At 60.7% G+C, this 16,935-nt stretch overlaps 3 protein-coding genes across 3 annotated transcripts; 2 read left to right on the forward strand and 1 right to left on the reverse strand.

Moving 5' to 3' along the window:
* Positions 1-337: 337 nt before the first annotated feature.
* PLICBS_003088 (uncharacterized protein) lies at positions 338-1,411 on the forward strand (the record flags this gene model as incomplete). The annotated part of the gene is made up of 1 exon (XM_065600147.1): positions 338-1,411. One exon carries the CDS (start codon positions 338-340, stop codon positions 1,409-1,411), a length of 1,074 nt encoding a protein of 357 aa, XP_065456219.1.
* Positions 1,412-7,993: 6,582 nt separating this feature from the next.
* Positions 7,994-10,005, forward strand: PLICBS_003089 (protein with putative role during mitosis; the record flags this gene model as incomplete). Its single annotated transcript, XM_018322816.2, has 4 exons — positions 7,994-8,188; positions 8,255-8,458; positions 8,515-8,584; positions 8,672-10,005. The coding sequence occupies 4 exons, from the start codon at positions 7,994-7,996 to the stop codon at positions 10,003-10,005; spliced, it is 1,803 nt and encodes a 600-aa protein (XP_018178046.2).
* Positions 10,006-12,804: 2,799 nt separating this feature from the next.
* Positions 12,805-14,061, reverse strand: PLICBS_003090 (uncharacterized protein; the record flags this gene model as incomplete). Its single annotated transcript, XM_018322817.2, has 1 exon — positions 12,805-14,061. The coding sequence occupies one exon, from the start codon at positions 14,059-14,061 to the stop codon at positions 12,805-12,807; it is 1,257 nt and encodes a 418-aa protein (XP_018178047.2).
* Positions 14,062-16,935: the final 2,874 nt, after the last annotated feature.

A 16,935-nucleotide genomic window follows, 5' to 3' on the forward strand; every position in this document is an offset into this window, starting at 1 on the left:
GCCACGGCTCCAGCATTGCGTCAGGTACGTACCTCGGAGTCGCATCCTCCGCCCGTTGCCCTGTGTGAGTCAACGACGACGACGACCACGACAACGGACGACAGCTCCTCGCATCAGACGAAAGCTGCGTCGCATACGCGCCCCCGACATCTTCGTCTCCGTCTTTCGTCGCTTCCCATCGCATAGCACTCTCACACACGACCCACGCGCGCTCTCCCTCAGACGCGCCCGCACACTACCTACGCTGTCCGCTCTCAAACGAGGACGCCTCCCGCTGACACGAGCCTGCCCACAGACCACCTCTCTGAAGCACATCGCTACCCAAAACAACGCAAACATGGCTTCTCTGGCATCGGCTGCTCGTGACATCCCCAAGGCCGCCTCCTCGAACCGAGACAACTTAGCTGTTGTAGCGGATCGGAGCGACCCGGCGACTGTGGCGCGTTCTCATACCCTCCCGACTCCCCCCAACTCCATCTCTCCGGCCCTGCCCGCTCATGGCCTCAAGGCCCAGCTGCAAAAGGCCAAGCTCGAGCCCATCGACTCCGACTTGGACCTGCACGACCACCCCGACGGCAACGAGCGGTCACCGTCCCCCGCGACCACCCATGAGGCCTCGGGCGCCATCACCAGCGCCCTCCTGGCCAAGTACCACCTCCCAGAGATCCTGCTCAACCACGGTCCTCTGGCGATACGGCACATCATGGGCTACCTGACGACGTCGGTACCGGGCTTCTCGGGCATCCCGCCGACAAAGGCTCGTCGCTTGGTCGTGGGGGCCCTGGAGGGACGAGGGGGAGAGGGAGGAGGCTTGGAAGGAGACGTCGAGTTCGACAAGGTAGGATGGGGGCGGTGGGATGCCCGTCGCCGGGGGTTCGCCTCCCGCGACCGCCAAGGCACCCCGCCACCCTCGGCCGGCGCGGGCATTCCCATCTCCAAGACCGGCGCAAGGGGACAGGACAGGAGCCGCCTCAACGTCTCCGGATCTGTGGGCGAGGAGTCGGTCCACTTCTCACACGACGACCACGACGACGTTCACATGATGGAGACGGAGGCGGACAAGATGTCCCTGGACGGTTCTGCATCGGCGTCGTGCTCGGAAGCACCAGACGACGACGTGGCCATGAACGACGACCCCGAAGACGTGACCGACGACGAGGACTGGGCGGCCATGGGCGCTGCGGCTCTCCGAGCCGAGTCGTATCCGAACATGGCCGCCGCCCAGTCGAGCGGCGCCCTTCGATCTCCCAACTTTGCTCTCCCTGGTGGACTGCGAACCTTTTCGGTGAGCTCGGGCATGGCGCGCCCACCACCACAACCGGCAAACCTCGACCTCGCTGCCCTGACCGGCACCCCCGATGCCCAGGAGCGCGAGGCCGTCGAGGCTCTTCTTCGACTCGGTTCTGTATAATACCAACTTGCATGCAAGGCGTTCTGGAGGCATGGGGTATGTTTTTACCCCTTCTTTTTTTGGTGGGAAATGTCTGGCCCGTCATGGATAGGCCCTCCGGCGGCTGGGCCACGGAACGCGTGTCTCGCACGATTGGAGGCGGCGCCCTCGACATCATACCAACTATGTTCACGATGACACGGTTCAACACTCTTCTTTTTTTTTTCTCATTAATCACTGCCAGGCTCGCACCATCCGAGCTCCTTTCTGGCTTTTTGGCGGCGGTTGGCCGTCTGTCTTTCAGCATGGCTCTCTCGGCGTGCAATGGGCTGGCACGCCGCGAGTTGGAACGCTGCTCTCCCCTTGACGATGCACACACCCGGGGGTATGCGGTTGCAACCTAGACAGGTATATATGACATGACAGAGCAATCAACAGCGCTCTCCATTGGGCAGATGCTCCCATCTGACTTCCCAATCCGTTGGGTGACGCGCGCGACCGCCGTTGACGGCACTCTCTTTTTCACTCGGACCGCACTTTGCGCGTATGGCCTTCAACCCGTCGATGATAGAAGTCCAAGCGAGGAGGGTCTTTTCCTCCCGAGACTGGAAAAAGCGGTCAGCATAGAGCGGCGCGAGACTGGGCTTGCGGGACCTGCATGGTTGCAAATAACGACGCCCCAATTCCTCTCGCAACTGACGCGGGAGCAAACGTCAGGTCCGGGATCCATTCGCGGCTGTCCGTGGAGCTTGCGAAGATACGACAGCTGCTCATCATAAATGTCGAGGGGACAGGCATAGAAGCCCTTGTTGTCACAGGTGATTTTGGCGCCGCTGAAGTCGGTGCGCTTGTTGATGGCGGAGGATGACTCGGGGCGAGCGGCGTCGGTGTGTGCAAAAGCGACGTCGTATTCGGGGATGATGGTGGGAGGTTTGTCGGAAGAGAGAGACGGGACGGCGGCAGCCGGCAGGGCAAGAAGCGGGATCAGGACGAGAGTATGCATGCTGGCGGTTGTATGTATGTCGGCGCGTGGCAGGAGACGTTGGGAGGGAAGGCGGCGGGCGGAGAGACAGATATCAAGGGGTAGAGGCGCACGAGTGTACGAAGTGCACAGAGTGTATATACAGAGAGGCGTGCGTGGATGAGATGGGCGTTTTGCGCGTCACAAGCATGCAAACATACTCTTCCCTCCGAGGTGGTGCTGCACAAAAGAGACAAACGCTCACGATGTTGCGGTTGGAAAGTTGAATCATATCCTCCTGTCCGTCGGTGTCACTCCCCTGCTCAGCCTGTGGTATTTTGCCCTCGAATGCGGCGTAACACTCTAGCCCCCACTTGTCGAGGACATCAGTGCCCGCCCGTGAGTCCTAAATATTCTGAAACTGCTGCTATGCAATGTATGCTGGGTCGAGGAGTGCAGCCATCGTGAAGCACAGCTTGAGCCGCGGCGTGGCCTGACTGAGGCGCGCGCGCAGAGACCACGCGGAGGCGTGTGTCCTACCTTGCCCTGCCCTGCCCTGCGCCCCCTTGAACGTTTACATCGTGCGTTGGAGGAGGCATGGGACGTAGGTACGAAGTGCGCAGCCACCCGCTGGAGGGTGCTGTTGGCGAGTGCGCCTTGAGAGAAGTCTCTCGGGGGAGAGGGACGGACAGCTCCTCAGGTTTCGTGTTGGTGGTTTGCGGCTACCCTGCGGTTTGGTATAAGTACCCGGTATTGGGTGCTTTGGCGACGAAGCACATGGACCAGGAGGATATACTCGAGGAGCAGGAGGAGGGCAAACGACTGACACGGACGAGGAGGGTTGGCCGCTTGGTTTGACGTCACACGAGGATGAGGAGAATAACTCGTGTGAAGTAGGTGCAGAAGAGGCGCGCAGCATCGTTGTCACCGCGGGACGAGGATGCAAAGAAATGGGTTATCAGGATTGTAGCCTGTGTTGCTGAATCGTTTCACATGATTGCGTCTCTTGTAATATGTACGTGTCTATTCCCACATCGCCGCCTCCCTCCGTTGCGCAACTTCACCTAGATGCTCTCCGCTCCAGGGTTGGGCGAAACCCACTGCTGAGAGGCTATCACGACGAACTCACACAGGAGAGGAAAGACACTCGGGCGAGGTGGCTTGCATGCCTGTTTCGCAGGCCGGCCTGCTTGCACATGCCTTGGGGGCTCGGGCAGACTGCCTCCCACGCACTTGAGACTACGCCGATGCTCGGGCAGAGCAGTCAATTCTACAGAGGACCTAGTTCGCCTTGTCTTTGTTGCGGTGCGTGGGCTTGACTGCAGACTTGTCTGTCACATCTGCAGCAGCACTCGCTCTCTATCCATGGATGATGGGGCCGAGTGCTGGAGATCCTCCTCCCAACACCATGAGCATCCCGTGAAAGGGGCCTTGGTGGTCCATAGGCGACGAGGGAGTGCACGACGCCTTCACCGACCATCCTCGCCTTGGGTCGGCGAGCCCACATCTCCAACGCCGTCAGTCACCGCCGTCACGCGCCCTCGCAGCAGCGAGACTTTCCGCTCATCCCTTCCAGCCTCCCTTGAATGAGTTGAAGGCCCCCATCTCCTAGTGTTAAAATCGTATGAGCTTCATCGACATTTACCTGTCACCCGCATGGCCCGTCGTGGAATTAGCTGCGGGCACCGTACGGTTGAGGAGCCGCGTGTCTGTCCCTCCGCTCCTGCTCCCATCCGACGAGTCTCGGACCAAATTCTAGATTCACGCATGAAGGCGGACGGCCGCTTTGTCTCGATGATCTGGTCACAAGCAGAGGGGCTCCTCCGATACTTACCTGTGCTATTCCAAAAACCTTTTGCATCCGGAGAGTCTGGTCCGGAGCAAAGCGGGCTGCTGTCCGTGGCGGAGGGCTTTGGGAGCAAGTCTGCCGCCACTCATACGCATAACGATGGATTAGCCTCGTTCGTTGCAGGCGACGGAACGATGTCTGCCCCGGGGGTTTCCTTTCAGGGACAGCTGCGCAGGCGACGCGGTATGTATATGGGCTCGCAGGTTGTTAGTTTGTGGCATGTTTAGGCACCGTTGCCTCTTCAAAATCAAGCAGCCCAAGCGGGGAGAGGCGGCGGTCACGCACAGGGCGTGTCGCACGAAGACGCGCCACTCCGACATGGCTGATGCACGACGTTGAAGGCGTGAGAAAGGGCCCCCTTGTGTTACAGTCCCGCATGCCCCAAGTCACGAGTTCTGAAGCCGCCGGGGCAAGTTTTTATGAGACAGCCGCCTCACCATAAGCGTGCATGTGCCTTACCCAGCGGGCGAGCCGCGCAGCTGTCGGGGCGTTGGCGTCCAGCTTGGGCGCGTTCCTGGGCGTGACTTCTCGTGGCAGTCACTGCCACTGCCGTTGCCAAGTAACTTAAAAGCACGCACCCGGCGGGACGAGTCCCACCGAAATCAGGGCACATGCGTTATAGCATGACCATGGGTATCCTCCCGAGATGTGAGCCTGGGGCCCGCTCGAGTAAGGCGGGATTAATGCCTCGTTGCTGACTGGGACAGAGGGCGCACTCGAGGCTTCCGCATCGTCCGTCAAGCCCCGGGGATCACGGGGAGCGAGGGAGTAAAGGCATCGGTGTCCCAGTCGGCAGCAGGCGATTGAGTCAAATCAAGGTTTGGACGCGCCGCTCCCAAGGTTTCGGCAGACGCAACGTCGTTGTCGTGAGCGACGCTGGTTCTTGGCTCATTTGGCCGCCGCAACGTCTCCCCTGCTGCTGCTGTTGTCGTCGGTCTGTCGTCGACCTCCTGGCACAACGCAACAGCAAACGGGAGCCGGAAGCGACATGGGACTCTGGGGCCGGGCGCGTGGCTTCTTGGCCCGAAAAACAAGCTTACTTCTCCGCACCGAAAGTGGCAACAGCCCAAAAGATGCACTGCCCTGTGGCTTGCGGCGCCCGCCAATGGGCTGCGTCTTGGCGGGAATGGAGCTGCAGTAGTCCATTCTCGCCGACGTCTTGGCGAGCTGGTCCTGGTCTGGGCGTGCGTGGGTGTCGAGCTTGGCTTTGGCTTGGTCCTGCGATTGACAACGGCGCAGCTGATGGCTGCGGGTTCGGTTCGGTTCGATTCGAGAAAGCCCGATGATGGAAGCACCGCATCATCGCGGCCGCGGGCGAGCATGAAGCATGAATGTCGTTTCGGGCGAGCAAATGCCTCCGTTGCATTCATGCCGGTGCCCCATGCCCGGGAACCTCCGTCCGTGATTGCCATGATATTAGTTCGTCCATGTATGGTCGTGAGCGGAGGCGCCGACAGTGTCGACGACGAAAACCCACGAGTCCAGGGCCAGGCCTCGACCCTGCACCAAGCCGTCCCTTATCAGCTGACCTGCCACATCGAGGTGATCCACGGGCTGCTTGGCACGGTTTCCATCCACTTTGGCGAGCGTTGCAACGCGCAGACCATCGCGCACCGTGCATATCGTGGAAACATGGGGCTTCACCAGCAAAGTTTGAGTACTGCGAGGCCTGTCCTAGCGAGGTCCAAGGAAGCGTTGCCGTGCTGCGTCGAGCTTGACTCCTGCTGCGAAGCTGTTCCGTCCTCCGAGGCTGGGGAAGCAAAGCGGTACAGGAGGGGCCTGCATGGCTAACATCATGGCCACCAAAGTGACGCCAGATAATCAGGCCGCTGCGAACCGCAGGTATGTGACGAGCCGCGGTACGCGTGGAGGAGGCGCAAAGCCACCGCCACCAAACGGTGCCTTGTCCTTCCCCAGACGCAAATCTTGTCGAGGCGTGCGCGGCAGACGAATGGTGAGCGAACGTGCAGGCGTCGGCGGGCTGCCAAGGGCGGTCACCATCTCTGCGACTTGGCTCTGTTACAGTTGGTACCGCCCGCGACCTCTCGGCGCTTCAGCGGCTGTGGGCGGAACCTGCAGCCCGAGCGGGCGGAAAGCTTGTTGATTCATCGAGCCTGGGCATAGCGTTACCGTTGCAAGGGGGGGCCACTGTCAAGCAGGCGATAATAAACTGGGGCTGGGCGTTGGGTCAGCGGAGCTTGATCTTGAGGCAGATGCTCAAACTGGGCGGGCACTCGGTGTTACGGAGCACGTACCGTGCGTCCTTGCCCAAGTACGAATACGTGTGCTTCGCACTGGGCCAGCCAGGACCAGAGCAGACCAGCGAGGGCCATCCAGAAGGAGAAGAATGTGCGCAAGTGGTGCTTCCATAGCGCGAAGATGCAAGGGAAGGATGCACCGCTGCCGCCGCGGTGGCCGGTACGACGCGTGTACTTGTACGAAGTAGCGTAGGTGGGAGCGGTGGTTGGTGGTGGTGCGAACGGCGGGCGGCCACGGCTGATTTGTCGCGGGTCTACTTGCTCCAGCGCGCCGGACTCCGAAGGCGCGAGCCGGGGCGCCTGGTAGCGTTAGGTACAAACTACAGTGCCGCTCGAGCATTTGGCCGCCCCTTCCACGCCTGCGGCCTCGGGGCGGCGCCTGTCAGGCGGACAGTCCAAGGCGACACAGGTGCGACCCTGCGGCCGGGAGACTACCTCGTGCATGCAGCCAGCGCACACAATGTTAGGTTCGGCAGGCCGACCGGCGTCGACTGACAGTGCTGCGACCATGACGCAGCAGCGAATGACTCGCCCGGTCTGGCGCCGTCCTGTCGACGACGCCGACGATGGCGCCTGGGCGTTCGTTGCCCGTCAGGCGATGCCCAGATGGCGCGCCACCGGGAGCAGCAAGGTGGTACCTATGTATGGACGAGTGCCCTCTGATGCCTCGGTGGAATATCTCTGGGCCAGGGACGTTAGAGTCTGCGCAGTCAGTTGCTGGTTGTGCTCGCAGCCGTGCCAGAGCAGCAGTCCCGACACGTTCCGGACGGAGAATAATACCAACACCAAGCCTCAGAGGCACTGGCTTGCAAGTGCGAGCCGGGCGGCACGCACAGTGCATCGACGACGGTCGGCTCGTGGAGGGGGGGCGCGGTGGGCAGTGGGCATTGGGAGGGCCGGGTGCTTGACGCAGGCGAGGCGAGGATGCGAGGACATGGTATGGCCCACCGTCCACCTCATGGCATGGAGCTTGTGTGACGCCCGCCGCGGGGGCTTCGATGGCCCCGAGGGGTGCGCCTGCCAATCGAAAAGTGGTGATGGCTGCGGATGGCAAGAGATGGGCCAAGCGCCCAGACTTTGCCAAGACTTGGCGGTCTTGGCATGGCCAGCTCCGCCGCAAGTCTTGGCGTACACGCGTTAGTGGGTACGCCCTCGGCGCCCTCCCCGCCGCGGCCGTTGTGCTGCCGCAGGTCACGCCGGCCGTAGCGCCATCTCGGATACCCCGGTGCGAATGCCAAGACCGCCAAGAAATTCCGCTCGCCCTTTCTCGTCTGCCCAGACTTCTGGGTGTGAGTGCGCTCCCTCAGGGAGCAGGAGGCCCCGGGAACCTTCTTCAACGAGCCGCTTCCTCCTCGATCCTCGCTCTTCAACTCTCCAACTTCCCATCGTGCAGACGAAGCTTTCGATTCAGTTGTCGTCCGCCGCCGCCACGCTCCCGACCCTTCCTGCGCCCTCTTAGCAGCCCAGCAGCCGTTGAGCCTAGCATCAGATTACACGCCACCGCCCGTCTGTTTCAGATACCACCACACGCCGCCATGGCCGCCCAGGTCTCCGATGCCGCCCAGGCATCATCGGCATCCAGCAACAACAGCGGCGATTCCAAATCCAACACGCCCGCCCCTTCGAGTGCCACCTCGAGCACTTCACAGCACGCGTCTTCCCCCGACGACAACTTGACCTGCCGTTGGAACCAGTGCAACCAAAAGTTCTCGAGCCCCGAGACCCTTTATGTAAGTTGGCCCGTTGAAAGGCCGCGACACGCACGACCATGTAGCTGACATGCCGGCTTTCCCCAGGAGCACATCTGTGAGCGCCATGTTGGTCGCAAGAGCACCAATAACCTGAACCTCACTTGCCAGTGGAACTCGTGTCGGACCACCACGGTCAAGCGGGATCACATCACCTCGCACATCCGCGTCCATGTCCCGCTCAAGCCACACAAGTGCGAGTTCTGCGGCAAGTCCTTCAAACGGCCGCAGGATTTGAAGAAGCATGTCAAGGTCAGTACTTTAACCATTCAAACGCCGTGACCGCTGCCCAGACTTACACGGTTCAGACGCATGCCGATGACTCTGTCCTCTCTCGGCCCGGACAGGACCTCAACTACAGAACACAGGCTGCCAAGGGTAAGTCGGCCCATCCGATGATTTTGTTACGAGAGCGGGCTTCCGTGTCTGCACCTTTTACGGAAGAGACGCTGACTGGCATTGCAGCACCAAGCTACTATGATCACAACGGCCAAATCCGAGGCGGAGTCGGTGCCTTTTCGCACCAACCCGCCCACGGCAGCTACTATGCGCCCCAGCCGTCCACCAACTATGCCCTGTACTTCAACCAGCCTCCTCTGAACACGCCTCGAAGCGAGCACGTGGGCTATGGCACTGCAGCTGCAGGTGGATACGATCGCAAGCGAGCTTACGATCGCACCTACGATGCCATGGACGACTTCTTCGGCCACGTCAAGCGGCGCCAGATCGACCCCACGTCGTATGCGCAAATCGGCCGCTCACTGCTACCCCTTCACAACTCGCTTTCGATGCCCAATGGGCCCCTGGCCACCGCAGAGCAGTACATGCCTCAGCATGCACCCGCCCCGTCAATGGTTCACTCCGGCCCGGCGCCCACGACGAACCCCCTGACCCAGCAGTACTACCTCCCCAGCGCCCGGACTCAGAAGGACCTGATGCAGCTTGACGGTCTCCTCGGTCAGATGCAAGACACCATCTACGAGAACGCCAACCATGCCACGGCTGGTGTGCACATTCACAACCACGGCGACGGCCACTTGGGCGGTTTCAGGCACAGCCCGTCGCCCACGGTTCTTCAGCGCTCCCCCGGTGGCCTGCCCGTGACGGCAGACACATATCAGCCCGTGACCGCGCCGAGCATGGCCTCTCCGCTGACCACTATCTCGTCAACGGGAACCCCCGCCGTGACGCCGCCGTCCAGCTCCATGTCGTACACCTCGGGACACTCGCCTAGCCCGTCCGCTTCGTCTGGCCTGTCCCCGCAGTCCCGCCACAGCTCGACGGCTTCGTCGGTCATGTACCCAACGCTGCCCACGACGCTGCCCACGGTAACGCAGGGTTTCGGGCAGTCGACCACGGCAACTCTGGGTCCAAGCTTTGAAAGCAATGAGCGCCGTCGCTACTCTGGAGGTATGCTGCAGAGGGCCCGCGGCATGCCACCGCCTCCCCCGCGGACCGCTGAGGAGAGCGGGCGGACCACGCCCAAGGCTGGCGACTCAGCCCTTTCCGTCGGGTCCCCGTCGTCTGAGTCTGACAGCGACTCTACCAAGGAGCGCGAGGAGCAGTACGACCGCTGGCTCGAGAACATGCGAGTGATCGAGTCGCTGCGCGAGTACGTGCGACGCCGCCTTGAGCGCAGGGAATACGCCGACGAGGACGGCGAGACTCGTGAGGACAGAAAGAACGGCGATGCCATGGACGTGGATGTCAAGAGCCCCCGAAGCATGCCCCTGCAGCCCATTGGCCCCCGCGAAGGCGGCTCGTCGCTGTACCCGAGGCTGCCGGTACCGGGGTCTTGAGCCTCTGGCAAGCGCCAGTTGGGTGTTTGTGGAGTTGGCTACTTGACGTTGGTCATGTCTACGATCAGAGGTGTGTTGCCATATATGCGAGTATCTGTATGCTTTGACTAGTGGGTTTTGTTGAAGTGATGGGCGTCCAAGGCGCCCCGGGCAAAATGGCTTTCAAGGCGCGGTTGCGGACCGCGTCGCGCATGTATTTATCTATCTATCTGGTCGCTGCAAATCATGTTGCAGAGCGGAATTGAAGCATTGCTCTCCTCGCAATTACCTGGCCCCCGTGGCAGTCGGGATGAAGCTGTTCGTCGCAAAGGCAGAGAGAGGTGACGGTTCGCATCGGAGAGACGCTCGTCGCATCATGGCATTCCTGTCAAGGGGTCATTCCAGCAATTCCTGGCCCGGCGGGCGATGTAACACTGGGCGCACTGAATCTCGGCAGGTCTGGCTGGCTTCTAAGAATATCGCCGCAGTGATGCCACAATGGCTCGAGCGACGATGGGCTGTCTCGGCCAAGGCTGCGACGGTGCGGCCAGTGTCTCGACCCAGCACATGTTTGGCAATTTTGCGCCCGGCAATTGACGGCTGAGTTGGTCGCCCGGTTAAGGGTTCCGGAACGTCGGGGACGGGCGACGTGCATGCAGACGGATGGTAAGCTTACATCGTTGACATTTTGCTACGACATCCATCCGTGGCACGCGGCAGAGAGCTGCACGGCGAGTCGCCCGCCGGTCGACCCGGCGCAGAGCGGCTGCATGCACTTTTTGTCGGTGGCGGTGCGACGCTGCCGTGCCTGCAGGACAGGGTCACTTACATGCCGTGCCGTGCAGACATTTTACATTACATTCTAGGATACTCGGATATGCTTGGCCAACCGTCGTATACCTCCGCTGACTTTGACCGAACGACCGGCCAGGCCGTGCAGCGGCAGACCTTTTTTTTCCCCTTGCCTTTCCCACTCTGCCATCTCATGACTTTGATTTTACGTGATGCGATGGCCGGCCCCTTGGAGCAACCATGACGCGTTGGCTGCGACACTCACCAGACACCCACAGACTGCTTGCTGGAGCGGGCCTCGATCTCTAACCTTGCGACGAAGTTCTGCACGTGGGCAGCCAGGGCGTCCCGCCATCATTTGCGAGCCGTGCGAGCACGCAAACAAGGTGAGACATACTCTCGTAGCTTGATTGTGCTCGTACGGGGGGCGAGCGCGCACGAGCCATTCCTCCCTCCCCTGTGTCGCGGGCGAGACATTTGCGCAAAAGAAACGCTGGGGGGGGAGATCGATGGAATGAGGGTTTGTTAAAATACGAGGTTTCGTCGTCTCTGATGCCGCGCATGATCACGAATCACGACTTTACGCTCACTCGCACTGAACGATCCCTCTCGGTCTTGCCTCGCCAGAATTATTGTGCCCGCCAGGTACTGCCAAGGTAGCAAGCACAAAGTTCCTGCCACCAAGTTACCATTTCGCTCTTGCCTCTCGGCCCCCCTCGGCATCTCTCTAAGCCGTAGCCTGCAAACAAACCGGCAGGAACGATCACTTGCATCAGGCCACTCCCTCCAAGGATTCGACAGGACGGAAGGCAACGCCCAGAAGTTCTAGAGTTACCTAAAAGTTTTCGCCATCCTCTGCTGCCCGTCATCACCAGACTCTTCCTCCTGCACCTCGCGACGACCCTGCTCCCTGTACCGCCGCTGCATGCATCGTGCAACCTGATCGCTCAAGAACCGTTGGTGGCGTGGAACTGCAACGGAAAAAGTTCCTCACAGTCCCGCTGCGCCTCATCGACGCGGCTCATCTACGCCAAGCAAGACACGGAAGCACTGTCAAGTCCTTGTAAGTCTGCAAACCCGAGCCCGACATACGGCCTGGGGCTCAGGTATAAAGAGCATTCGGACTGTCTCAGAGGACAACAACTGACAGTACCTCAGATCAGGCTTCTCAGTCATCGGATCAGATCGTTCCTCTCTTCTACCAGCTGTAAAGCTCAAACAACAAAACACCAAGCCATCTTCCTCCAACTCCTCTCAACACGATGCGCTTCGCAATCACTGTTGGCAGCCTCTGTGCCGTCCTCTTCGGACTTGGCGCCGTTGCCATGCCCGCCGACCCAGCGGCTGACGCCTGCTGCTGCTGCGACATCAGCCGCAACGTCATCTCTTGCACGCGATCTATCAAGAAGTCCGAGTGTATGTGCGCCGCGGTCGCGTGCCCTCCCAACGCCCCGACCGTCTTTGACGATGCTCCCCCGGCAACTCGTCAGGAGAGAGCGCCTTCCGGTCCATTCATCCCCCCTATTCCTACTCCGGGCCCCGTCGAAGTCGTCCCTCCGCGTGCGCATGCCGGAGACGACAGCACCAAGGGGGATGTCCGCAAGCCGACGCCTCTTCCCCTCAGCGAGAAGCCACGCACTGTCGCTCCCAAGTCGGGTGTGCCAAACACCTGCTTCCCGGCCAACACTCCACTGACCAGGTGCTGCTGCTGCAACATCGGCAAGAATCAGATCGAGTGCGAGATGGTGGCCACAGAGGGAGGTTGCTTCTGCCCCGCCGTCGTCTGCCCTGCGGGCGCCAAGACGGTCGACGTCCCCCCGGCTGCTTGTACCTCTCTCTAAATTGGCGTCTTGTCAGTGAAGTTTTGGCGCGCTATGGCATTAAGCTGGACATAATTACGGCATCGGGGGCATAGAGTGCGAGAAAACATTGAGCGAGACGGGCGATAGAAAAAAAAATTGTAGTGCTAGTCTGAACAGTAATAACACCGAGTTGGGCCCATACTGGAACTACACCCATCTTATGCAGTCATCTCAGTGGCATATCCTCGACATGCTCGGTCTCCCTGAATCGATCCCTGACCGAACCAGCCCGGTTGTACTTGATCCTACGCGACCCAGGGACGCTGTCTCCTGTCATCAGTCTCCACTTCTCGTCACTGGGCGACCGGCAGCGTCCAAACAGCTGGTACGTCATGAGGCCGACAACCCATCCCTCTTGATCTGGGAAGCAGGCAACAGACACTTCGTAGTCCGTCAAGCAGCTCTCGCACGACCCGCTGGCATCCACGCAAGCCTCGAAGTACCTCCCTTCCCCTTTGGGCGGCGCCAGCTCTGGGATGCGACGGCCGCGAACCGGCGCATCCAACCCTTGAGCATCAACGTGGGCGTCGGTGCGCAGTGAGCAGCACACGAACAGAGGTGTCTCGTCGAGAAACGCCCGTAGGTCCTCCGTGCGGGGGTAGTCGCAGTAAAAGACGTACGAGACGGCCATGTAGAGCTCGTCGTCAATGACTCGAGCCGTGCCCGTGATGTCGAGCATGCGGCGGCCAGAGCGGTTCCCCATATCCCCCTCCAAGGACAGAGCAGCGCCGAAGCGGAGCCGCCGCAGCGGGTGGCCCAGCTCAGGGCTGAGCTGGCGGTACTTGACGGCGAGGTGGGCGAGGTAGAAGGGCAGGGAGTAGACTGGGTTGAAGCGCGGACTGTAAAGCATCTTGACAGTGCATCCTTGTCCGGCGTAGTCCAGCTCCTGGGATTCGCCGCTGCGGGTGCGGTTGCGGCGGCGAGGGCGACGGGCGAGGGCTGCCGTCGTGGGCTCGCGGCGCTGCCAATGATGCAGGCGATCGCAGGGATGACAGAAGTAAAGCTGCGGGAGGTCGTGCTCAAGGCGGGTCAAAAGGGCCAGGTTGACGGCGGAGCGGCGGGCGAGAGAGCGGTCGAAGAGGCGACTGTAGAGGGAGTGGCAGGTGAGGCCGAGGCAGAGACGGTCGGTAGGAGAGCAGAAGTCGAGGATGCAAAGGAGGATGTCGATCGGCACAAGCTCTAGAGGTGATCGGCGAGCTGCTGCCTCTTCATTATGACCATTGCCAGGTGAACGTAATAGGGACGATGGTGGTTGACGATGCGGGTGACAGCCCACCGCATGCCGTAGGATGCCTCTCAGGGGTGCGGCCGAATGATCAGGGACGGAGACATTGGACTTCTTTTTGGCGTTCCTTCGCCGCCTTCCGCGGACTCTTCCTCTCAGGCTCTCGATGAAGCCCGCGATAGCAGTGCGCGGAGCCATACTTGCGACGCGGAACTGACACGAGGACAAAAGCGTCGAGCAGTCGCCCAAGTTTGCGCAATAACAAGCAGGAAAAGCCCTCTGGTAGGGTCCTGTTTCGTATGTTAACTCAAGTCATGGCAACATCGCTTCGAGAAAAGGGCATTATGCTTTCACGTCTTTTTTTCCTGAGCACGCCCTGTGATGATGATGGAAGAGAGGGGCTAGCTCCAGGGTTGTCTCGGCGCCGGCGCGAAGCCATCGCAAGCCACAGCCATCGCAGGTGCCGAGTCAAAGACGGCGACGAGTGGTTTGCTCTCTGCACCGGAGCCTTGGGTCACTCCCGTTTTTGTGTTTTGTTTTTCCAAGGTTGTGGCTCAGAGTGCCAGCCAGGTGAGGAAGGCATTCGGCTTGAGGAGCTTTGCGGTGGATGGTTACCTCGCTCGCGGTGAGGCACCAGGTACGTCGACTGACGTTGCGTTGAACTAGGCGTACAGAGACACAGGGTGTCTGCTTCTTCGCACGTCCGGACAATGCAAGGAATTGCCTGCTTGGCAGTCTTGTTTCGGAGTGTCTTCACGCTCCGTACGATGGCTGACGATGACGAGATCACAACGCCTGACAAGACCACGCCGGGCGCTGAACACCCAGATTGAGCAAACGCTGCAGGCCTCTCCCGTCGAGTTATGACACTGTCAGCAAAATCTGCCGCCAGAGGTGATGATCGCTGGTTTAGCAGAGCTCTTTCGGGCCTCGGGAGGCTTCGAGCGCGTGTGACTGCGATGGGACCAACGGCTCGCGCTTCCCACCCTGTGCATGGCGTTGAAGGTGTGTTTCCAGGACATGCTGTAGCCCAGTGACGAAGGGAAAGACTTAACCCCAGACAAAAGGCAAAAGTGATAAAGAACATTTGCCAAGAATTGCCCAGTGCCGTAGATTGAGTCACACCAAAAGACTCGAGTCCAGAAGCTTCGCGGAAGCTTGGCGGGCGGAGCTGGCGGGAAGGAGCGACGCTGCGTGTCAGTACTTCGTACTGTACGAGGTACTGTACGCCTCCTACTGGGTCGCGCCTTCTCGCCAGCCAGACCGAACTTGGACGATGGACTTTACTACACTAGATCCGCAGAATAGAAACGCTTCCCTATTGTCCCCTTCATCAAGAAGGAAGGTGGTTTGCAATGTTACATACATATATGCCGCTTCTGGACGCCGCGCGAGGTTATTAGAGACGAGTCGTTTTGCCAGGAGCGGCTTCTTCCGCCGTCACGCGCTGTCGATTCGCCGACGTTGGCCCAGGCCCCTTCGCGACTTTCTTGACAGGACGAACACCGAGAATCGCTGAGACCTGACGAGCGAAAGAAGCGAGACAGATGCGACCTGTCAGAACGGCGGTTCGAACCGATCAACGTCAAAGTTGCCAGAGTCGTCGAGTCACGCGGCAAGCACGCTGCCAGCCAGCCAGAAGAATCGTGTGTTCGTCGACTCCGAACGGTCGTATGCATGCACAAGTCGGCCCCTCTCGTTTCCATCCGTTCCATCATCCAGCCTATGCACCGCACCGACGGACAGGGTGCGACGGCCGGTGACGACTGGGTTCGGTCGTAGTGCGACACGTGCAGTTCCTGGGCCGTGGTGCGATGCGATGCCCCGGGCTGGCAAGCTGGCCGGGTCCGTGGCTTGATGCAGCCGCCCGCCGAGCAAAGGTTCCATCAGGGCCAACCAGACGCCAGCTTCCCCGGTCGCTCCGGCTCTCGGGGCTGCCAGCACCAAACGGGCAATTCGTAGCATCCAGTGACAGGCCATCGACGAACGGCCTCGGCCGTCCTGGCAAACCTTAGGGGGTGCTGGGCACAGAGGACCCAGAGCGACACCCGCCATGGCGCGACACGGTGAGGCTCCAGGGCACCCGCGGTCTGTCTGTCATGCATCCGAAGCGAGCTGAGGCGGAACCAGTTGGCGCAACCGCTCGAACTACGCAGGGCAATTGTACCACGCGAGTTTGACCTCTTTGGTCTTGCCATCGACCCTGTGAAGCGTTCTCGGCGGTCATCTGCCCCGCCGACTACCCGCAGACATTTTTCTGAGGCGCAGACGAGATGGGCCCTTGGCAAAAACCTCATCGCTGGCTGCCCATGCGAATTCGGGGCCGCCGTCGCCAGACGCGACCAACTGCAGCCTCAGCCCGAGCAAGACGAGCGACTGCCGAAGGCGCCACTCCAATACCGACCAGGACTGCTGGTCCAGCTCGCCATGTTGAGGCCCAATGCGAGCGCGGCCCTGCCAACGATACCCCAGGTCGAGTCGGTCAATGTGCTGTTAGCGGGATGCCCTGCATGAATAATCACTACAGGTGTTGGCCCGAAGCCCGCGGGACCCTCCTGGTGCGTTCCGTCCCATAGTCCATGGATCTGTGCCGGAGCTCGGGGGTGGGAGGAAAAGGGGTCCCCTCAAGACGGGGCGGAGCAGCCAGGAGAGGACAAGGCGAGCATCAGTTGGCGTCCCGCTGGATCCGACAGCTTGGTCTTGAGCATTGACCACGACGAACGCACGAGGCCTTCGCGGGTGTTGAGGTCGATGACACGGGCCACGACCAGTGCATGTGCAAGCATGGACGGAATACAATACGTCACCACTTGGCGGACGACTTGGCGATGCAGTCTTGAATTTTGATGGCAGGGCAGACGCACACCAACAGCATTTTAGGCTGACGAACCCCCCGGGCCATGTCCGCCGGGGGAGGCTCATGCGTGGTCGGGTCTCGTCCGCTGTGGCGTCGCCGAAGCCTGCGGCAAAAAGTGGCATTGGCGGTCGGGCTTTGGACGTCGCCGACAGCGCGATGGAGACGTCTGACGTGCCACCAACAAAAAGGGACGGTTTGGGCGCTTGGGGCGCGCC

This window comes from Purpureocillium lilacinum (genome assembly GCF_023168085.1).
Source record: "Purpureocillium lilacinum CBS 284.36 DNA, scaffold_2, whole genome shotgun sequence".
Lineage (NCBI taxonomy): Eukaryota > Fungi > Ascomycota > Sordariomycetes > Hypocreales > Ophiocordycipitaceae > Purpureocillium > Purpureocillium lilacinum.